The 23,590-nt window shown below is 41.7% G+C and overlaps 1 protein-coding gene and 1 long non-coding RNA gene across 10 annotated transcripts in view; one reads left to right on the top strand and one right to left on the bottom strand.

The window, feature by feature from the left end:
* The window catches only part of COL13A1 (collagen type XIII alpha 1 chain), a gene marked incomplete at its 5' end in the record, with an annotated part of 173,311 nt that overhangs the window by 86,460 nt on the left and 63,261 nt on the right, over positions 1 to 23,590 (top strand). For 8 of the 9 annotated variants that reach the window (XM_083441406.1, XM_083441405.1, XM_083441401.1 and 5 more), the window contains 6 exons: positions 1,777 to 1,803; positions 7,209 to 7,244; positions 10,274 to 10,300; positions 13,813 to 13,863; positions 22,195 to 22,230; positions 22,773 to 22,799. In XM_083441406.1, coding sequence (XP_083297532.1) covers positions 7,224 to 7,244; positions 10,274 to 10,300; positions 13,813 to 13,863; positions 22,195 to 22,230; positions 22,773 to 22,799 — 162 coding nt within the window. Of the gene's footprint in view, positions 1 to 1,776; positions 1,804 to 7,208; positions 7,245 to 10,261; positions 10,301 to 13,812; positions 13,864 to 22,194; positions 22,231 to 22,772; positions 22,800 to 23,590 lie in introns of those variants that run through there. The other variant, XM_083441400.1, reaches the window with a different exon arrangement.
* LOC310678130 lies at positions 6,159 to 7,224 on the bottom strand. Its single transcript, XR_014511640.1, has 2 exons — positions 6,615 to 7,224; positions 6,159 to 6,358 (listed from the first exon to the last, which is right to left on the bottom strand). It is a non-coding gene; the product is annotated as an uncharacterized lncRNA (long non-coding RNA).

Genomic DNA, 23,590 nt, shown 5'->3' with positions numbered 1-23,590 from the left:
TGCCTTTCCTCTAAGTTGTTCAAGATACAGCAGAGGTGGGTTTAGGGCAGCGTTACTGGTACCCTGGCAAAGGGGCCTAGGGGGCACCTTCCTGCCTTCTCTAGTAAGTGATGGGCTTTGGGAAGCAGGTGTGAGGGCTCTAGCAGGATCCTAGAGTCCTCCTGTCTCCTTCCCAAAGCCTAGTTAGTGCTTGCCCAGCTTTGGGAAGGGGGCAGGAGGACCCTGCCAGAGCCTCACACCTCCTTCCCAAAGCCCTGCACCTCACTTACCCAGCTTTGTGAAGGCAGTTTTGGGATGGAGGGGTGTCAAATTTTGGCCTCACACAGGGCTTCATATTACCAAGGTCCGCCCCTGGATACAGTATACATAGGGTTATCTCCTTTTATCCTGTAGGCAACCCTTTCAGGTAGGTTATTCTGCTGGGACAGAGAGTGACTTAACCAAAGGTAGTTTCACAGCTTACTAGGGATTTTGAACCCAGGTCTTCCACATACAGGTCCAAACACAATATCTGTTTTAACACAAGGGAGTACATGTGCCTGAAGAAATTTAGAGCTGAGCCAAAGGTTTTATTGATTCCTTTTCTGGCTCAAACATGGGGTTTTGGAGAGGAACAGGCAGAAGTTTCATGAAACCACACACACACGCTTCACCTGCTTTCACAGCTGTTGCCACTTGTTTATGATTATATGTGGTATCATTCTAAAGCCAATTCAGAGTGAGGAATATTTCCCTCTGCTCTCACGCTGGCATCTTCTGAGTAGGAAGCACACAGGAAACTGCCAGGCAGAAGCAGGGAGTTTAGAAGCTATTGTAGCAAATGGAGCAAGCATTTTGCATATGTTTGTGTCCCTTATAAATCACTAAACATCCCCTCCCCCCAACTTTGCAGTTTACAGCCAGGGTGGTCAAGTTGTGGGGCATTTTGGCTCCCCGCTAGTAAATAGGATTGGACAGTTGATGTGCTTAAGAGTTCTGCATTCCAGTTTTTTACACAAATTGTTTCCAGCAGCGACCTATACTATTGATACAATATAGTCCGCCTGCCATCATCCATCATGTGTGTGCGTGCTTAGACACAGGGTGGGGGGAAGAGAGAAAGGATCTCTTTAGCTCCTTCTTTTATTGTAACTTTCCTTTGAATCGGTCACGCCTGAAGAGGAGTCACGCCGACAACATATTTGAACAACTGGCTCTTTTGAAAGACTACAACATATTTGAGCAAATAGCTGTCGTTTATCCAAGCACTCTCCTTCTCACTCACGTAGGGTGTGCTTGTTCTGTGCTTGTTCGCTGCACATACTCTCCTATGCTAGAGTGAATCTACATGGACTAATAATGCCAGTTAATCCCAGTGCAGAAATACACCTGCTGACTGCACAGCAGTGGGAGTGAATAGTAGCAGCGGGTGTGGTTCACAGTTGTACTCAACAAGCTACATATCCTTCTTTAGTGAGCCTCACATCTTTGTCTAGGATACACAAGGCTAACTGCGCCAAGTCAGTTGTATCTGGCCCAGTCTTGTCTACTCTGACTTCCAATAGCTTGCCAGAGTGTCTGGAAACTCCTAGCTTTCCTGTCTATGATCACTTAACTGGAGATGCCACAAATTAAACATAGGGCACCTTCTCTGCCCAAAGAATGTGCTCTACCGCCACTGGAGTGGTATTCTTCACATCCAAGATTCAGTTAGCTTATGTCTTTATTGTTTCTCTGTACCAATCCAATTGCCCATGCTCCTTGTGCCAACTTGTCCTTTGCTGTGTTTCTTTTCAGGGTCCTTCAGGAAGACCTGGGCTTCCGGTAAATATTTTTTCCCCTTTTTGTGTTTCTCCTCCTCTCTTCTTCCTTTCTTGCCAGCTGCCTAAAGTCTGTGAATACTGGGGAGGAGATAGCTGGCTACCCATTGCAAAAGAACATATTGTCAGACAATAGGTGTAGACGATATAGTACCCTTTAGATGGTTTTGGACTCACATCAGCTTCATCCTCAGCCAGCATGGCTACTGCTCAGTCCAGTAACATCGGAAGGGTGCCATGTTCACCTCTTCTGCTGTAAAGAGAACTGGGTTTCAGTGGGACATGCAGACTGACCCAATGTCAGGACAAAGGTTCTAAGTATAGAATTCCCCAAGTCTTTCTTGTAATGGAGAGCACACATTTCCTTTAAGAAGTTCTTTTGATTTCAGATGAGCTCATAGCACTTAGGGTATTTTCTTCCCACATTGCAGTTTTCATTCTTGGAGTTGCTTCTGCAAGCCACTCCTGCAGAAACATACAAAGGATCTATATCTTGGTCTACTTACAAGTCATATAATAAAGCTCTCAGGAGTTTTCAGATTCTTGGCATACCCAGCATTGACTTGTGAGTAGGCAGAGATGTAAATCTGTCCTATATTATTTAATCGTGGAAAGGATTTGCAGGTTCAGTTGAACAAATACCATTGTGTGAGGAATGTGTTCTTAGTGATGCAGAAATAGAGAGCTGACCTGTTTGGCCCATGTGCAATGGAAGCTCCAGTTCATTAGATTTTTTGGTGTTGTGGGTTGATTTCCTTCAGGAATTTGTGGCACAACATTCCTTGAGCAAAAAAACCATGCATTTTATGGCTTGGGTTTAGCACAAACCAAGCATCAGGAAAATATAATGACAGAGAAGACACATCCTTCCAGCCCACATTCAGACACTGGCATTTTGGGAAGCTGCCAGTCACATTTATAGCACAGTTAAGAATATAAAAGTTGCCTCATATTGGACACCCCATTGTCTATGTCAGGGGTACCCAACACAGTGCCCTTCATATGTTGCTGAACTGTAGTTTCCACCACCTCTGACCATTGGCCCTGTTGGCTGGGGCTGATAGGGATTGTAATCCAAGGACAGTTGGCTGGCTACCCCTGGTCAATGTTGTCTAGTGCTGTGATTGGAAGCATGTTGATTGTGACCCTGATTTTAGAAGCTTGCAGGAGCTTCCCCACTTCTGCTACCTAAAATCTCTTGATCTGGTTGATATAAGTTTCATTGCCACCATTGATTTCACTTCCTGGAAGTAGTAGTGGCTGATAAGAGGGTATGGAAAACAATACCACTAAGCAGCTGTCAAATGGGAGGGGAACATCTGGGGCTTACCAACCAACATCTGTGGGAGTAGCCTGGGCAAGAGATACTCATGAAGCCATGTGCTGGTAATTTTGGGCCAATTGTGTAATTAGTCTGTAATATCCACATGGGTATGGTGAACTAGCCAGTCACCAAAACAGCTGCACAGTGCTACGTGTGAGGCACTATTGTTTTGGCTGCTTCCACCAGGTCATGGATCACAGGCACCCCTCTCTCACAACCAGCATTGGCGGTCACTTGACCACTTTCTGCCCCTCTGTAACTAGATGTCACTGCTGGAATGGAAGGTGTACCTAGCTTGCCTTGGGTGGTTTTGCATTTGCCTAGCTGGGATAGGATCTGTTATCAGAATCCATTCCATTATCCTAGGTAGGAACATGGCTAGTTCATTAAATCTCTTCTTAATGGACACATCCCCCATTCCTATTTGTAGTTCCTCTCAAACAGCAAAAGATGTAAATATTCTTTTCCCACCTTGTTGACAGCTTGCATTCTTCTTTCCCCTCTAAGCTTGTTTATATGAATAGTCTTATTATCAGAGATTAAAAACAAAACCAGCATGGTGCCGGTCACTTTTTATGGGATTTGTAAACATATACCTAATGCTAATCCACATGGAAATCAGGTATTAGTGATAGTCTGTGGACATGATGGGTCACAAAAAATATGCCAGAGGGACTTCATACTGGAGGACTGACATTTCCCCCTCTAATCTAATCTAATGATAAGTTACTGACTTCAGAAGCTAGTTCACTCAGGGGAAAGCGAAAGAGCCTATCTATATGAACAACTATAACCACAATAAATGTACCACTGTTTTTCACTGTAAGTATGGGAATATGATATTGGAAGTCAGTTCTCTTTTTCATTAAAGGGACATTTCTCAGGGCAGAAGTCAATTTTAGCTCCAACATGGGGTTGGTGCCAAAAACCATAGTCTCTTGTTGAGTTTTCGCCCCAAAAGTTTTAGAAACGCCATCCCATCAGATGTAAAGGAGAAAAAGAACTATACAACTTTTAGAGGACATCTGAAGGTAGCCCTGTATCAGGAAGTTTTTAATGTTTGACGTTTTATTATGTTTTTCTATGTGCTGTAAGCTTCCCAGAGTGACTGAGGAAACCCAGCCAGATGGGTGGGGTATATATAATAAAATTATTATTATTATTAATGTACAAAGACACCCATGATAGTCATCTACCCTGGCCTGCCAACAACACAGCCTACACCACAGTCAAGGGCTGGGGAAATGTATAACATGATGATGTCTTGATTCTGCTCAATATGCCTAAACATAACAGGGACGAGTGGGAGAACTTGAAGCCGGTGTATCATTTTTGTTGGCAGCTCAGTCTGAAAAGCATAACATTTAGTTCTGTTCTTGCTTGCTGTTTTGTCAGTGTGTATAAATATCTGAGCTCAAGATATATGACTGGGCATCCATCAATTGCAAAGCATGCCTTCGCACATTAAAAAACAAAAACCTTGTTATATACATGGACATGATAATGGAAAAACATCTGGAAAAACTGAGCTGTTTATCAAGGCACGTACAAATAGTGTGTGCATGTCTTGTACTCAGGTATCTATACCTCAATTCAAAATGTCAAGTAAGAAGCTCTCCTACTTTTTATTTCTTGATTTCAATTTGAATTAACCCAAAAGGTTCAGCTTTGATAATTAGGGAGCTTTCGGATTAATTTTCTGAAATTTGGGAGTAAAATGTGTTCAGCTTCAGAAATCAGTTTGGAAAGTTCTTCTCTAGAAAGACTATACAAGGGTCAGACTTGAAGGTAGTTCAGATCTTAGATATGACACCTTTGGATAAAATATCCCTCAAGTGTGACTTTCAAATGCAAAGAAATAAAAATAAGGGACCTAAGCACACTTTGTGGAATCTTAGGGGATAATAACATCAAGATAGGCCCTTGTTTTTCATGCGGTTGTATAGTGTGTTGGCTGCTTTGGTGATGAAAACCTTAGAAACACATGGTAGGCAGGCAGCCAGGCAAACCATGCTGACTTATTAAGCTATGAAGGTTGTGCCAATGCACTGTGAGGGGTATAAACATTACTCATGAGTGAGTGTGTTTCTTGGCATTACATGATAGGCACCCTGCTCTCTTAAGCATCAGTAATTTATTCTGAACATCATAGGCAGGGATGTGTGTGTGGTGCAATTCAAGAGGAATCTGGAAGGCAGTATTGGGTTCAGAATTCAACTTCTTGATAAGATCAGCTTTATTTCATTGTCTAAAAGCATGTTGCTAGCCTTTAGGGTTGCAAAGATATATATGAATGTTTTTGCACAGAGAGGGCAGGGCATGATGCAATGCACATTGTTCAAAATAGAGAGTCCATTACCAGACATAAGACTCATAAATGCTAGAATGTACTTCGTGACTCTCGTATACATCCTTACCTAGGAGTAATTTTAAATGAACTTAGTGGGACTTAATTCTAAGTAGACATGCATCCACTATGAGGTTGCAATCCTGCTCATTAGCTGGGAGTAATCCCCAGTGATTTCTTAGTAGACATAGTTAGGACTGCAGCCAGGAAGATCTGAAAGTGCAACTTTTTCCCCAGCTTACAACATGCACATTTAAAGCAAGTAATTTCTATGCCCCTTAGTCAGTGGCAGGCCTTGGGGTGTCAAATTTCAGCAGCACCCTGTGTGACACCAAAATTTGGCACCCCTTCCCTTCTTGCGCTCCATTGTAAATCATAGTTGCGGCATCCCTGAGGCTCCACACCCAGTGTGACCAAACTGGCCGTACTCCCCTAAATCATCCTTTGCCTTAGTAATATCTTGAACAAAATTTTGAAAAAGTGTAGAACTGATTTTCTCAAATTAACTGATACAAGGGTTCTCTAGCTGTGATTCAAGGGCTTCTGGTGCATTTTTCAGGGGCATGTTGATGCCACACTGTTAATAAAAAAGGAAAATGCTAAAGAGCTATAGATTCATGTTAGTAGTTCTACCTCAGGCTGAAGAGGCAAGCCACAGAGAAGCTGCTTATTTCTTTGACAGTGCAAGTTTGTTTTTTTTTAAAAAAAGACCCTTCTGCTAATGTGTGATTCTCCATCACACAAATAGCAATGGAAGCAAAGAACAGCAGGTGATTAATAATCATAAGCCTTTCAAATACCTTCCCCACATGGTGACATAATAATGATTCACAACAAACAAGCAAGGGATCCAAAATAAAACACAATTTAAGCACCAATGGGCTACCACTTACAGTGGTACCTCAGGTTACATACGCTACAGGTTACATACGCTTCAGGTTACAGACTCCGCTAACCCAGAAATAGTACCTCGGGTTAAGAACTTTGCTTCAGAATGAGAACAGAAATCATGCAGCAGCGGCACAGCAGCAACAGCAGCAGCAGCAGGAGGCCCCATTAGCTGAAGTGGTACCTCAGGTTAAGAACAGTTTCAGGTTAAGAACAGGCCTCCAGAACGAATTAAGTTCTTAACCTGAGGTACCACTGTATTATACTAATGGATCAGGAAATATACTGCTAAACAGAATATGTCATTAGACTACGAGAGGGCTCATTTTCTTCTTCCCTTGGTTTCCCATAGGCATCTAGTTGGCCACTGTGATAACAGGATGCTGGACTAGTTGGGGCTTTGGCCTGATCCAGCAGGCTCTTCTTATGTTTTGTTCTTATGTTCTTTGATGTGTTATGCAATATTGCAAATTTGTGAAACTATAAAATGTTTCTATATAATGACACCATGTATGTTTCTTTATCAATTTTCTGCACAGCTATACTTACGTACTTATAGACATCTTTAAAAAATATTTAGACATACACCTATACGCACACAAGACCATGCAAGCAGATTTATACCGTTGCATTGAAGATGCTCCAACCACATAGTTTCCACTTCAGATTCCATAAAATACGCAAACTTCTGTATTTTCAACCTAACACACAAACATCTAAACCAATTACATAAATTTTAAATTAACCAATGCAGCTGCTTGAAACGCCAAGTAAAAGCTCATTTGTGTCACATTATAGCACCACCTATGGCCAGTTTCCAACTGCCCTCTGATTTTGCATTAATTGTTAGGGAGACAAAGGCGCCATGGGGATCCGTGGACTACCGGTGAGTCTTAAACCTCTTGCAATTACCTGACACACCTGCTTCTAAACCCTTTGCTATCCATGGCCCCTTTGTGGGGGAGGCATGATATCGTCATTATCTCAGGGTAATAATGACTCTGGGTCCATTTCTAGTTTGGCTGTGCAAAAGGCAAAGCATGAAGCAGCTACTATTAAAAAATTAAATAACTGATTTGATTGCTGAGAGCTTCATAGCAAGAGGCAGAGGAAATCTCAATGACTAGATGCTTCTGTTGCATAAAACTGCAGGGATCTTTAATTAACTGAGGAAGAGAACTTACATGGAAACTCGCTGAGCATAAATTAATGGTGGGATGTGAAAAAGAAACTGATCTGTTTGGAGGATTGTCTGTACTATAGGCCCTATAGCACCAGGTTTTCAGCTGAAACAGGAGTAATGGGTGTGTGTGGCAGGGAAGGATTGCTTCTAAAACAGATTACTTTCTTACAGCCTTCCCAGAGTTGGAAAAGGGTGTAAATAACTGCAAAGATTAAACAGTTATGCATTTTTGGCCTAAGGATGAGCATTGTTCTCTTGGGACAACATAGCAATGTCAACACCATAAAGGTGGAACATGTTTCAATTTAATGCTAACCACTGCTAAATGTTCTCTTGTCACATCACCTCCCAAAGAAGTGTCTGCAACCTGTAATTTAGAGATTGGGGGAGTACACTCTGCTGCTTTCCTGTAGTTAAGAAACAACACTGCAAGAATATATTCCCACACTCACTGACCAAAGAAGTGTTGTCCTCTATAATGCATACAAGTGCATGTCAGTCTGTGTGCATTTCCAGTAACATGCATAAAAACTAATAATTCCAAAGGCACCATGCACCTGGATGTGTTGTAGATGTGAGAAAATGTTTTTGTTTGACATACCTCAAACTTGAATCTCAAATATTGACAGAATGAGCTTCCCCCTAGTTAAGGAGAAAAACAATGAAACTTTTTCCAATGTACAAAAAAAGGCATAAAATAAATGCAACAATTGGCACCCTCATTCCTGGTTCAGTCAAGATACACTCAAGCTTCTGCCCATGGTCTGCCTCATAGGTTGATTCCAAATTATCTATGTTGTAATACATCAAATGCACGCCAATTAGAAGTCAAAACATGAACATTTCAAGTAAATAACCAAATGATAAAGACCAGAGCATTTGAAAATGTACTCTACAAAGGCCACCAAGACCAGGAACTTTTCAAATCAGCAAGTTAATTAGCAAATATAAATAGAATGATCAAAAACTTCACTCCATCACCTGTGATGTTGCCCCAAATGATGGGACATCTGACATCCAAGTAGTCGTGCAAGACTTGGTTGTATTTTTGAGGAAACACAGCACAACACTTCTGGAAAGAGTGTTGATAGGTGGAAATTTCTAGTGGGTGTTGGTCATATAATCTTGCATGCAGCTATATTTCATGGTGGCCAAAGCTGCACAATATTGGAAGTATTCTTTAGTTCTGGGTATCAGTTGTTGTTTTTAAAAGTCTTGAGAAATGGGAGAAAATTTACAGAATAGCTACATGAATTACAAAAGGTCTAGAAGATCAGGTCATATGAAGCCAGACTGAGAGACCTGTGCATGTTTAGCCTCCACTAGAGAAATGCATTGACAAATTTCAAATATCTGAAAGTTGTTATTAGAAAGAAGATGTCAAACCAAGTGAGAATTTCCACATTCTTCACAAGAAATGCAAGAAACAACAAGTTTAAAATGGAGGGCAGTGAATTTAAATAGAATGTTAGGGGAAATGTGTTAAGTAAAAGAGCAAATTGACTATACGATAAATCCATGAAGGCTGCAGTGTCTTTTATGGAATGTTAAGTATACCATTGTAGAAGTCGTTTTCTTGTTTTCAGTTTATGAAGTCTGTGTCTTCTGGATTTTATTTTATCTTATTGTACACCACTTCAGCAGCTTTTGGCTATGAGTTGACTTCTGAGTCTGCAAAACAAATACATATATCCTTGGGAATATCAAGGAAAAACTGTTGAGAATGGTGTTGGCATTCGGGTTCTTTTTAACATACCATCAACTGAAGAGTAGTCTGCAGTTCAGCTCTAGTATTCAGGTTAATATTTGTTTATAATTGGTCAAATGCTCGTGCTTCAGTGGTGTGTTGGGTGGTAACAACAGATTACCTTGCCAAAGGGATGCTTTTATTCTGGTTATTGTGGCATTGGCTAGGATGGGGTGAACTTGCATTAAGTGACGCCATCAGAACTGATCTTCCAAACAGTAAATCTTTCTTGATTGTGGTGGGTCTAAGGAACCTTGCCAAATCTCTTGCTCCTTCCCCATTGCTGACTTTTGAGCTTAAATCTAGCCCAGCCTAGCTAACTCTATGAGCTTACTGCTAACGCATACCATTTGTTTTGCCATCCTTGAACTTAAGCTGGGTTCCTAGCTTCAGCTGCAGCAGCTCCTGCCGCCTTCTTAGGCTTCTTTAGGGTCTTTGGACAAAGAGTTAATCATGATGCAAAACAATCCCTGTTCCGTACCACTTCAGACTGCAGATGAGCAACTGCATGGCTGAATGTGCCCTCTGTCCCACACATATAAAATTCCTAAACATAAAAAGTAGCATCTTATTGATAAGGCCGGGCTGGAACACATCTCCCAGGCATACTAGTTTTCTACGTATGTAGATTTTAAAAAAGAGAAATATAGACATTCTTTCATGCGAACCCTTATGGTACGTTTCAGGAACAGTTTTTCACCATATGATGCACTCCCCTATCCAGAGACGGGGATTCTTAAAAGTGGTTTAAATGGGAGGGAGTCTGAAGCAAATGTTGCCATCCACTGTGCTTGTGCGTGAGCATTAAACAAAGCATGTTTCAATGTTTGTCACATGGGGATTTTTGTGTGTGTGCTTCTGTGTGTGCATCTATGTTGTTTGGGGGCTTAGTGTGCCTTAACACTGACTCCTGTGTTTGTGTCTCTCTTTCTCTCTTCCTTCACCCTCTTGCATGTGGCTGCGACTGGTGTAAATGGTGGCCCAGGGACTAAAGGGGCAACCTGGAGAGAAGGTGAGTCAGCTCTTTCCAGCTCATCACTTCATTACCGTGTCCTAAAAAAACCCTATGTCCCCTGGAAACACCTCCCTAACCAAGGTATTTTGCCCTGACAACAAGTTTGCCATGTGGTTGGTTGGAAATTAGTCCAAGTTATCCCTCTCTAACTTCCACCCCTGCTCTTCCTGGACTAGAAGAAAGGAAGAAATCCCATCCTCTATGTGAGCCAAAGGCCCAGTTTAGAAGTACAAACTTTACAGAAATTAATATATGCAAATAAGAAATAGCAGGGCGGGTTTTTCCCCCTGGCACTCTGTGGAAAGAGCCCACACATGTTCCAAGACAGCGGGGGGGGGGGGGAATTGTTTACTATAATTTATACTAACATTGTGAAGGCTGGCTAGGCAAGCTCAACATTTGCAGCTGGACCTTTCTGGTATTTTCTGGAACCATTTTCTGTTTTGTTGCTGACAGCTGTGATTGGTGCGTTCAGGAAAGATACACGTGGAAATGTGGTTAACTGCACCAGCTGTGTCCTAGGCGGCCAGATGCGTTGTGTTGGGCCAGGTCCACCATTTCCTGATTGCAGCCTTCTATTATCTAAAGGGGAAGCCTCATAAAAAATAATTGAGGAAAGCAGGTGCGAGGGGACCCTCAAACGTTTACTTTAATCTGTGGTGCTGTTTTCGTTTGCTCCTATCCAGAAAAGCATTACATCAGTTCTTTTTATGTTTGGGCAGAGGTAAGTGGTAGCCCAGAACAGATTGCAATGGAAATATCATATTCTTATTTGCTTTGCCCCAGACAGAACTAGGGCTTTTTCAAACGCCAAATGTATGTTGTGTGTGTGCCAGTCAGCAGCACTATCATTTCAGATGTTGCAGCACCTCAGAAGAAAAAAAAAGGGGGAGGATGTTTGCTGCAGATTCTCTGTCCTTCCCAAGGAAGTACCACAAAAAAGTTGACTGTTTAGAAATCCTGTCAGCCTGACATGAAGAAGAAAAGATACTGCATGATATAATCTGGAGCAGAAGAGCAAAGCAGCTTGCAGACATAGGCCTTGGTTTCCTTCAGGTCATCCAAGACAATTAGTATAAAAACCTTCATCAGGTTTGACATTAAATATTTGGGCATGTTTAGGTAAAACAAGTGGAACCTGAAGCATAACGCTGTAGTGTACCCTCACCTGCTAACAGAAGTAATGCTGCTTAGGGTTCTTTCCAGCACTCCAGCCCTCCTCTAGCATATTGGAAGTTGTCAGGGACTCAAGCAGGCCAGTTCTTTGTCCTCTCCTCCCCACCCACTCTCCATTTTCCATTTCCCTTTTCCAACTGGACTCAACATTCTGTGACTCCTGGATGCCACTGAGCCTGCTCTGTCCTCATTGGGCCGTTGTTTTTGTCCCCATAGAGCTTTTAAAAATGTTTTATACTTTTGCATACCTCAAGATTCATCCAAGCATGCTCTCTTGTTTCTCAGAAGTCCTGTTTTGGCTATAATCCTCTTGGCACTCCACCACCTGAGCTTATTATTAGAGGGAACCCACCACTCCAAGCTGCTGGTGTGACACTTGTCCCTTTTTATCTGTCTAAGTATTCAGCTCTTCTTATGTCCTATTCCTCTTGTCCACTAGTGCAGTGAATGGCTGGCTGTCCATAATTTGCCAAATTAAGACGTGGGAACTCTATATGGGCTGCACACCCTGTTCATCCTGTGTGATTGCAGAGACCCTTTACTCATGGGTACATAGGTTCTTTGCACTACAGTCACTTCAAAACCCCCATCATTTGTTCATTCCCTGTTATTAATAAGCAGCAAAAATGCAACATTTAAGGTGTTGAGGACAGTGAGGTTTAGAGGGGAGAGAACTGGAGATTTATAGAGCTTTTGTAATGGTTATCTATTCATTTACAAATTGTACATTTGTAAACTAAGCAGACATTCCAAGGGCACTGGAATAAGCATACAGTCAATCCCAGATTCACAGCACCATCATGAATCTTCAACAGCATCCTTGTCTCCAGAAATTTTGTTACTATCTAGGTCTCCCACTTAAACAAAAACCAAACTGATTTTCCATCCCCAATGACATAGACAGTTGTGAATCATATTCCAAATATTTAGAACAGCGCTTCGTAGAACTTTGCCAAAAACAAAAAACCCAACCAGCTTATTTTTGACCTTCACTGAGGGAAATAAAGACAATATGAAGCCATTCTGAAAGAATATGCGATGAGAAAGAAATTCTCTCAACATTTTGAGGTGAGGCTACTGCTTACCTGTCTTGACCTTACAAGGTGGCTAAAGGGATTTTGTGGGGGTAGCTCTAACTTCACAAATAAGGGCGGTGCTCCACACAGTGGCATGATGCTCCCATGGTGTTCCAGGAAGTATGTGGATGGTATGAAGCTGGGGAGAGAGCCTTGTCCCATTGTGTGCAGTGCAAGGTTTTTTTTAAAAAAAACTTGAAAAACCCATGGCAACCTCAAATAGTTAAGGAAGGTAAACATATGTAGCACCTCCTCTACCCAAAATGTTGGAAAATAGCAGTTAGTGGCCACTAGGGATGAAGGGTGGAAATTTGTTTCAGTTTGCATTTGAAAGCAAGCCTACTTAATTCACACTTCCTGAAACAACTTGAGAACCTAAACGCATCCATCATTCAAAATTAACACTTCTCTAAATTTTGTGGTGCAGTTCTCTAGCCAAGTTAGGTGTACATAGAAGTGTAAAAGGTAAAGGGATCCCTGACCATTAGGTCCAGTCGTGACCGACTCTGGGGTTGCGACGCTCATCTTGCTTTATTGGCCGAGGGAACCCGCATACAGCTTCCGGGTTATGTGGCCACCATGACTAAGCCGCTTCTGGTGAACGAGAGCAGCACACGGAAACGCCGTTTACCTTCCCGCCGGAGGGGTACCTATTTATCTACTTGCACTTTGACGTGCTTTCGAACTGCTAGGTTGGCAGGAGTAGGGACTGAGCAACGGGAGCTCACCCTGTCGTGGGGATAAATATAATGATAACTAGAAGTGAGACAACTCTGGCACAAGAGAGGAGAGTCAGAATCTCTACATAGTGAGATTATACTTTCCATCCACAAGGAGCCGCGAATGATGCTTTGATCTGATTTCAGAATAGGTTCAAAATGGCTCCCCGTCTTGTTTGGAAAAGGCCAAGGGACCTGCTGTTTTAACTGGAAGAAACCTGCTTTTGATCATTTTTTTTCTCAAGAGTGTGCAGATGTATTGTTCCTTTTAATCTCTTTTGTAAACTTTCCTTTTTCCTCCTCGTTATTTCCTTGGCCACGCTTTCCTTTCAGCCCTCAGTTGTTGTTCATTTGAATCTTTAACTTTAAATATTCGCTTTGGCTTTGTCACTTACATTCGTGTATTTCCCCCCCACTCTCAAATACTTCCCTTCCTTCTTTTTCTTCAACAGCCAACTCTAAGCCATTTCCCAGTCTTGTTTTGGTTTTGATTTTCACGTCCATGTTCTCCCTCTCCTCCTCCTCCCATCCCTTGCAGGGAGCCCCAGGAGAAGCCGGCATATCCATCATCGGTCCCCGTGGCCCACCAGTAAGTTGCCTTCTCTGTTTTTTTTCTTCTACTTTAATTTTTAAAGGATATGGATGAGTTGCCCAAAAAATACAGGGAGTGGGAAAATGCCACTAGTCAGCTCAAAGGGCCTGTAACTCTAAATGATGTGGTTTACATCCCTGGCCAGATTTGTTTTTATATTGAAATTACAGACTATATATATTGGTTAGAAAGTACATCAGTCTCAGCACAAAAGCTCAAACTGGCCGTACCAGTGGTTTTCCCTCCTGTGTTTAAAAGTAAAGGAAATATTTTCTGGCCTAAAGGGAAAAGCCAGTAACAGAAAGCATATTATACACCCTTGTTTTTTAGCAAAAAAAATAAAAATAGTATTGCCTTCAGATAATACCAGCTGGTCACTGATTTCTGGGGCAATGCGCTAGAAAGAAATTTGACATTGTTTCCCAGAAAATTTGTGGTGGTATTCCCCCCCCCCCAAAAAAAAAAACTTTGCAAGGAGCAAGACTCTTCACCGAGAGTGTAGCTGAAGGAAGTAAGGAACTTTCACAGCAGAAGTTTCTGGTCTACTACAGAGGACTTACTAGCTTAGGCTGTTTGCTACATCTGACTTCACGACTGAAGGTCTGCTGACAAGTGTCTCCAAAAGAAAGGACCATGGCCACCTACTTTCTGCAGGTGGACAACAGCCAAGTTGCAGGGGACAAAAGAATTTTGTCAAAATATTGTTTGTTTGATTATTGCTGCAGAGCTTTTAGCAGGGCTAGCCCTATTACTAGGCGGAGTGAATTGGTTACCTCAAGCACCTGATTTTATAGGTTCTATGAGTAAAATTGAGTAAATAGTAAAATTTATTCCTGTTGCATTTTTATTCCCCAAGAAAGGTGCTTGTGGGATTTTTCTGCCTCGGGTGCCAAAACAACTTGAACACCCTTAGGTTTGCTATACCTTGACTTGGCAGGAGGCGTGTGTTGCTATTTTGCCCCAGATTTTTATGTGCATATACTAAACAATAGGTATTGCTTCACCTGAATGCTTTAAAAAGGACCCAGAGAGGGCTCTTCTTCACCAACCCAAGGTGAACCATATTAGCAGCATTCAACACTATAAGAAATGAATTGGTGGTGCTTCAAGATTTTATTTATGGTAAACTTCTAAGAGGTTTTGTTGGGTTTCTTCTCAGGCAAAACATCTGTGGAATTCAGAGAGATGTGGAAAGTTTGTTGATAAGACCAGCAGAATTTCTCAGGGAGGTCTTGCCACAAAACTACTGTCCACTTTAGTGAAAACAGAATGGGATGTCCTGTTAGTTGACTACAAGAGAGAGAGGCATGCACTGGTAGAGGTTGCCAGGCCTAACCCCTGTCACTTCCAGTTAAATAATGCCAGCTAGGGTGGAAGAGATTTGTGACTGAGGCCTTGAATAGTCACTGCCAATCAGATTAGGCAATCCTGTGACAGATGGCCTGTCTCAGTACAAGGCAGCTTCATATAATTTATATCTAAAAGTTAGTATCTTTGGGAGATTGCATTATTTATGCTTGGGCTTGCAGATGTAGGTAAAACCAGGAGACAAACTGGGGGGGGGGGGAATCCCTGAGGTGCTTATTTGTTTTATGTTGCATTTTTATGTGTTTCAGCCCATTTTATTTTCTGACTGAAAACATAAAGTTGCCAAGTTTCTCTCTTTTTACTGCCTTCTAGTCTATAGTGTTCATATGTTGCCATAATAGTCAGTGGCCACAATCTAGCACAGAGTTAGGTATGCTCAGGCTACTAAAACCAATGGTTTAAGTGCATTTATCTCTGTGTTGGACTGTGTCCTGTGATTTTTCTCCATTGCATGACTAAGCTGAAAACTGCTCCACACGCTAACAGAATGTTATATGCCCTTTTCACACTGCCGCTCTGGATACAAACGTTACACGCAAGAGGAAGCAGGATTGCACTTCATGACCCCATCCCTGAGCCTCAAAGTGTGTCCCACAGCAGGATACAGATTCCGCATTCAGAACATAAAGTGTTCAGCATGTGTGCGCATAGTCCATGCGCAAGGCCAGGGAAACGTATGAAAGGCAGGCCCAGGGCTAGTGCGCATGAATCTCCTCCTCATGTTGATTTTATACAGAATGGCTATGACTCGGCTTTTTCTGACTCAACACTGTTCTTCTGCAAACAGTAATGAATATCATAAGCACAATGTGTGAAAGGGGATGGATACTTTCCCTCAGTTTTGCATTAATGAGCAGCCCACATTGTGCTGCAGCTTTGGCCGGAGAAGGCAAATTACAACTTTGAATTATGAGTGATGGTGCAACCTGCATCTGTATAATTATAGAGTAGGTTTGGTACTGATTCATCCTGTCCCTTAGCATACTTTCTTTTGGGAGTAAAATTATTTTGCTGCCAGGATTTGCATTTCAAGGATAAGAGAGGCAGGAAAGAAAAGTGCAGACACAGAAGTGTTGGGAGCTGAAAGTTTTAAGAAGGCTAGAGTGATATAAAAGAGGCAATTGCACAGCAGAACATTGTCTTTGTGCATGATGAATCTAGCAATTTCAGCTTCTAACCAGGAAATGAAATCATACTGTCCACAACACCCTCTCACTGATAACCTGGCAATTTGCCCACAAGACTCCTGCAACCTGCGTTTCCAACCCATCTTTGAGGGCCAGTTTTACAAAAATGAAAAGGCATGTTGATTTTGCCTTGAGACTCCTCACTGGAGAGCATTTACCTAAGCTTTATTAGAGTGAAACTACTTGAGAGGAAATAATTTCAGGACTGTGGCTTTAATAAGGCACGTATTATGCTTGAAGTGAATTGTTGCCTGCCATAATCATCAGTACAGGGGAAAATGCTTTTTCTCCATCTCCTTCTCCAAATCAATTGCAAAGATGATTTAGTTTTATGGTGACCTGGTGATAAGCGCTAAGGAGCACCTTGATAGCAAAGAAACACAGGAGTACTCTGGAATAACAGCATGCTTTAGACAGATGTGAGATGACAAATAGTTTCCAGACTGTCTTTTGGAGGCGAGATGATGTGAGCAGTTGCACATCCAGAGCTTTTCAGCTGCTTAACATTACTTGGGTTTGCTGGCTTGAGCAAAGCATCGTGCTGAGCATGGCAGAAACAGACGCGTTCCACGACTTGGCAGTTCCCAGAGTTCTATTCTTGAGAACTTGATACAAACAACATTTGAGGAAGAGAAAGCTCCATGCTTCTTGGAATCTCTAGTGCTTGAACTTTTGCTCTGGCCTTTTATTGTCTCCAGCCTAAAGAGTCGAAAGGAGCAGCGTAGCAGTTTACAAGGAAGGTAGCAGAGGCCAAGTTGCACCCTTTCCGGCTTTCCTCTAACTATTCTTTTCTCAGCACTTTCTTGTCCATCAACATTCAGAGACAATCTACATGCAGAGATCTATTAGTGAGATCCTCTCCTTTCTTGTTGTTTTGGAAAGCTACGGAGTGGACAGGCCATGGAATTTATAGCAGATCATCCCCCCTTGGTCCTTAGCCAGTGGCTCCAGGTGGTTTTATATATTCTGCCAAAGTCAATATGACCAAATGCAACCTCACAAAGCTTAATATTTTTTAAGCAAGTCTACACCCGTCACGGGACGCGGGTGGCGCTGTGGGTAAAACCTCAGGGCCTAGGACTTGCCAATCGCATGGTCAGCGGTTTGAATCCCCGCGGTGGGGTGAGCTCCCGTCTTTCGGTCCCAGCTCCTGCCCACCTAGCAGTTCGAAAGCACTCCTAAGTGCAAGTAGATAAATAGGTACCGCTTTATAGCGGGAAGGTAAACAGCGTTTCCGTTTGCTACGCTGGTGCTGGCTTGCCAGAGCAGCTTCATCACGCTGGCCACGTGACCTGGAAGTGTCTCCGGACAGCGCTGGCCCTTGGCCTCTTAAGTGAGATGGGTGCACAACCCTAGAGTCGGACACGACTGGCCCGTACGGGCAGGGGTACCTTTACCTTTACACCCGTCACACCAGCATTTAAAAAAAGCACTGTTTGGAGCAATTTAAGGCACTTTATAGCCACAGTAGTTCTCCAAGGAATTTCTGAGACGATTTTGGTCTTCATTCTCTGGCTTGTGAAAGCCCTTTTGTAATATGAAAGGGGGGGGGTGTATGTCAAAAAGCAATGGTTTTCAAAGCATGCACTTGGTAATTCTAGGGTTCCATGGAAGCTTATTAAAGATTCTTCAATGAAACATTCAGTAAGGGCAGGCAAACTTCTCCAAAAAACAGCTTGCCCACTAATACCAGGAATGTTCCCAGGTACAGGGTGGGTGGATGTATTCTAGGTTTCGTTAAAATGGGGAAACAACAGGATCCAATGAGTGCTGCACATGAACTGAATGACATTTCTACAAAATGCCCTGGAATTAAATAGAAGGATCTATATTCTAAACAAAATGCTTCATTAACCTGGAGGTAGGCTGTATGAATTGTGTATTGATTTGTAATGATTTGTTGGGTTTCTGGACCGTAATTGATTGATTGATTGAATAGAAGGATCTGCTAATTTCAGTTCTTTCTGTTTCTCATTTTTCCATTCTTAAATTCAGTTCTCTATATTTCTGCAGCAATTTGTGAATTGAAAAAATAAAATCCCTGTGAAAATTCTTCAGTATTTTAGTGGGAATTTCTGCTAATAGACACACTTCTGTATGCAGTTTAACTAATGTGCATATTTTACAAGCAGTTTCCCCTAACATAATGCACTTTTGGTTGTTCTCACTATATATAAACACTTTCCCCTAATATACTGTATCTTTTGTACACATTGATTGGAGAACTGATTTGCAAAGTTCAGTTAAGTATGAATTTTGAAAGATGACTTTATTTCAATTCTCATCCGGTTTGGAAAGTGTGAAACTGAAGGATTTGCCTATACATGTGAACTGAACTGAATCCCCCCTCCCCCACAATCCCTACTTGGGACGTTCCACTAACAAGCAGAGGTTCCATGGTATACAAGCAAATGTCTCAAGAGAAAATGGTTGGAAACAATTGCCTTACAGAGTAACTGTGAAACCCTAAGGCTACTTTTACTTCTAAAATGACTGTAATGCAGCAGCAGATTTGCTACAGTTTATTGTGTATAATAGGGTTTCAGACTTCCACTGGCAACAGCAAAAAGGCTTCCCCACTTTCTAAATTAGGCTATTAGAATCCCTGATCAAAAGGAACTTGGATGCATATTTTTATTTTTGTACAAGTAATCCTAGTGTATAACCTATGTAGTAAGTAATTATCTCTAGCATATGAGCTACTGCTTGCCATCTGGCTCCTCCTCCTGCTACTATTTTGCACCTGGGTTTGGTTGGTAGAGCTTGCAATTCTAGTGCAAACGCAATTAGATCCTGCAGACCTGCGCCTGTCTACCTGTGCCTGTCTTAGATTGTGCTAAGTATTAAATGGAAAGAGGTTGATTTGAGAATTTCAGCACCTTTATCTGGACTCTTCTCAATCTTAAATCTGCTATAAGAGTTTATAATATTTTCCCCATTTTGTTTTGTTTTGTTCAACAATTGAGGTAAATGTAAGCAATTGCTTATATAAACAATTTACACACATGAGTAAACTTGTAACTAAGCACAGAATGTTTCTTTGGATCAGATTGTGGAACAATAGCATGTAACTATTCTTTGTCTGTTAGACAAAGAAGGGTGTCTCCATTTCCCTGAGTATTAGGAAGTCCCAGGGGAAGTTTTAGAGGGTCAGTTTCCTTGTGGAAGAGAGAAAACTGGAGGCTTGCAGTGTTTATAATAGATGTATGTGTTATATAGAGAGTGAGAAGATAGGATGTTATTTTTTATTTGTTCGGTTACATCCATGTCCTGCCTTCTTAGTGTGGGCTTACGAACTTAGTGATTTACAACATAATGGACCTAAACAATGGTTTAGTGTTTGGTGTGCTGTACATGAATTTGGGCTTACATTTTCCCTCCCCTGTTTCTCCTATGGTTAGTTCAAACAAACCAGGTTCAAACCAGGGTTTGTGATATGGCTGATTAACAAACCATAGTTTAAAACTATTAGTTCTAATTAGTTTAAAAGTGAAAGCAGATGCCTGTAGTATCCTCATGGCTATTATTGGGGGGGGGGGGGGAGTCTGCAAGCCTGATGCTTGTGCATGTAATGCCCAACCATACTTTAGTGTTGCATGCAAACATGGCCGTAAAACCACATCACAATTTTTTAAAACCAACAAACCCACAATATCAATTAAAACAAAAAAGCAGTAAGCCAGCGCATGAAACAACTGTTCATGGCACACATACTTGTGCAGTGGCTTGTATCAGCCACTAGAAATCAAGTTCCAGACTATACACACCCAAAGTATGAACCATTTTGTATTATTGAAGAGTATGCTTATAACAATATGAGCAAGTCCAGTGAAAGAACACTTATATATGATGTACATTACCTTCTCTCTCTCTCTCTCTCTCTCTCTCTCTTTATTTTTCAACACATGTGTTAGAAGCATTTTAGCCATTCATGAGTTGTGACATGTCTCCAAGCACTGATGTTTATCAGAAATTCGAAATCCAATATATACTTTCAAAATTGTCAGATCAGACAAGTAAAGATAGGCAACATTGTTTCCAGGCACCCTTAGCAAGTAAACCTTAAAATTAGCTACACAGTGAAAGCACAAACTAGGTACAGTTGAAATACACAGAACAACCAGAAAGGGACTTCTGGGAACAGGCACAGGATGTTGCTCCATCTCCTGTTGGCATTGCATACCACCCTTGCTTAGGACTGTTCTGGCAACCATATTTGCTTCAACATTTTCCTTATGGGTAAAATGAATGAGGAGATATGAAAGCCAGACAACTGGGCTTGAGTGATCAAGACCACCATCATCTTTGAGGCTCAGTATACATCTCACAGCTGATTGACCACCATTAAATGCCTCATTTTATGGCACTGTGATGCGGTTATATAAAGTATTCCTATAAAGTGATCCCAGGCACTGCAAACTGCACCAAAAGGACTGGTGAGCAAGCTTGAATTTATAACACACATGTAATTGATTCAGAAACTTCAGACAAACTGTCTGGAATTCAAAACGAACCCTTCTGTAATGCTGCTGGGCCTCTTTATTTCCCATCATTCATGTGAAACCAGCCTGAGTGGCTATAGCTGAAGAACAATTGAAGGGAAATTGGAAATTACATAGTCTCTTCCACAGAACTGCTTTCCTTTTAATTTCCTCAACACCGGTTATTTGTGTTATATCCTCCAGCAGTTATAATTGTATCTGTTTGGGAGTAGAATAACAGGTTCCTTGAGATAACCTTGCACAGGTTTCTCTTAGCATCCCTCCTTCTAATAGTGAGCTCAGGTGGTAAGCACTGACAGGATTGGAGCCAAAATGGACCCACCAAGAAGCAAGAAGGACTTGTCAGCCTTCTTATGGGAAGACCAAAGTTTGCAGAAGCTCGACAATCTTTAAAAGCCAAAGTCAGTTCTCAAGAATTGCTGAGCATGCTCAGCAGTTTGCTTTGTTTCATGGTTTACAATGATGTGGTGGAATCAGCATAGTAAGTGTTGAATCCATGTGGTGAGGAGCTTCACATCAGCACTTTGTCACATGGAGCGATCTTCATGTAGTTGGGATTCCAAGTGGCTGGGCATTGTGCATCTGCTTATTTCCTTTGGGCCCAAGACCTTATTTGCACATATCATCCTTCCTGGTGTGTTTGCTCCAGGTTCTGCAGTTCTTTCCACACTGATTCAGGAATAGGTTGCCCACATGGTTTGGCCTCATGGTGTGTTTGCAGGACACATAAGCAATGCCCAGCCCATAGAAGACCTATCATTTGCATAGCTTATAAATATATCCTCAGTCAAGCTGAACCACATGGATGGAAGTCTTTCCTTGTGCCCAGAACAGTGTGGGAGCAAATGCAGAAGGAACAGAAGCCGCATTAGCAATATGTTTAAAGGTCTAAGACTTGTAATTTTGGGGAGAAAATAAAGGTATTGGGGACTACACTTAAAAGGGTACTGAAACATTTAAAGATTTGTGGTGGCTGAGCATCAACATAAGCATTTTCTGAGTGGTGGAGAAATGTGCAACTTGAGATTAGAGAGTCCAATATTATTTAGTGACTTGCGGTAGCTTCCAGACACCACAGAAATGGCTTCATTTTGTACTACTTCTCTGCAGTCAAGCGCTAATCCCTCAGGTCATGTAAAACAAGTGTACATATTTTCATCTGGCAAATGATGGAGAGCAGGAAATCACAAGGCCTGATGGAGTGATTTAGTCACACATGTTGCTGTCTCATCTGTTTCTTCTAATCTCTTTTTCCACTTCATTCTATTCAGGGACAGCCTGGAACAAGAGGTTTTCCTGGGTTTCCGGTAAGTGGCACTGCTAATGCATACTGGTATGTATGAATGATATATTTCTAAGTGCAGCATCCCTTAAACTAAATACCTCTTGACGCATCTGTTCTAAAAATGGATGGCTGGGGATTGTGTCACAGAAAAGACATTGCTATTTCATTCAGTGCTTTGATTTCTTTAAAAATGTATTTATTGTTTAAAAAAATTGCAAGTAGAGAGATCTCCTATATTTTCCTTCCAGAGTCATTAAAGCAAAAACTGTAACATAAAACTATAAATATGTGTTGTGATTTGAACTAATTTCTAGATCTGTTGCAATGCTTTTTCAGTCACTAGACTCCCTTGTGTTTTCTGTCCACGACCTGTCAGGTATACAGTCATGTGGGCTGTATATACGGGCTATGAACACAGAATATCTGCCTGTTTTAGACTTCATTGCTACATACTTTCTTGGGAGAAAGCCCCATTGAACCCAGTGGGGCTTGCTTCTGAGTAGACCTGTATAGAATTACACAAAAAGTCAACTGCTCACCTCCTTTCTTTTGTCTTAATTTCAGGGTCAGATTGGTTTAGACGGCAAACCAGTAAGTGAATATTTCCCCTCCCCTGACTCTTGTTCTTGCTCATACTCCTAGTCAGCAGCTTTCTGTCAATAACACTTTCAAAATGTTTATCTCTAAATCATTTGTTTCAATAATTCTGGGCAAATCCATATATGCGAAGTGGTGCTGGTATGCAGACTACCAAAAGACACGTCTTAGAAATTAAACTTGTTAGAAATGTAACTTATATAGTTGGAGACTTTTTAAAAATCCACCTATCATACACCAGTGTTTCTATTTTTATGTGTGTGTTTGTTTAAATTTTGAAAGCTTTAAAACCCAATTTTCAGGACACATGGGGGAAAATACACTTACAAGACATGAACCCACATCACAATTCAGCCAAAACTAGACCTGAATAAATATATATTCAGAAATTCTTTTAAAGACCAGTAGCGATGAGGCTAGTAGTGGCCATTGTGGTGAGGTAGAGCCATCCTCCCAACATTTGCATTGCTGCAGGGGCACAGTGGCTGAAAGGTCAGGGCTGTGTAGGAACCAGTTTCAGGAAGGCTGCTCTGCCCGAAATTTGGACCCTACTGCAAGAGGCCATCTGTATGTATCTCTGTGAGGAGTGAGTTCCAAATGTGTGGGGCTGCATTTAAGAAAGCCCTGTTCCTGCTACCTGCCAGCCTAATGGCTCTTGCTAGCCAGTTAAGAGAGCAGGGTCACAGCTTTCATTTCAATGCTTTGGCAGGCTTATCCGCTTGCAGGCAGCCCTTCAGATAACATGATCCCAAACCACTTAGGGCTTTAGATGTTCAAACCATGAG

Source organism: Podarcis tiliguerta, assembly GCF_965153285.1.
Source record: "Podarcis tiliguerta genome assembly, chromosome: 5".
Taxonomy (NCBI): domain Eukaryota; kingdom Metazoa; phylum Chordata; class Lepidosauria; order Squamata; family Lacertidae; genus Podarcis; species Podarcis tiliguerta.
The sequence above is the reverse complement of the archived record's forward strand: the minus strand, read 5'-3'. Positions and strand labels throughout refer to the sequence as shown.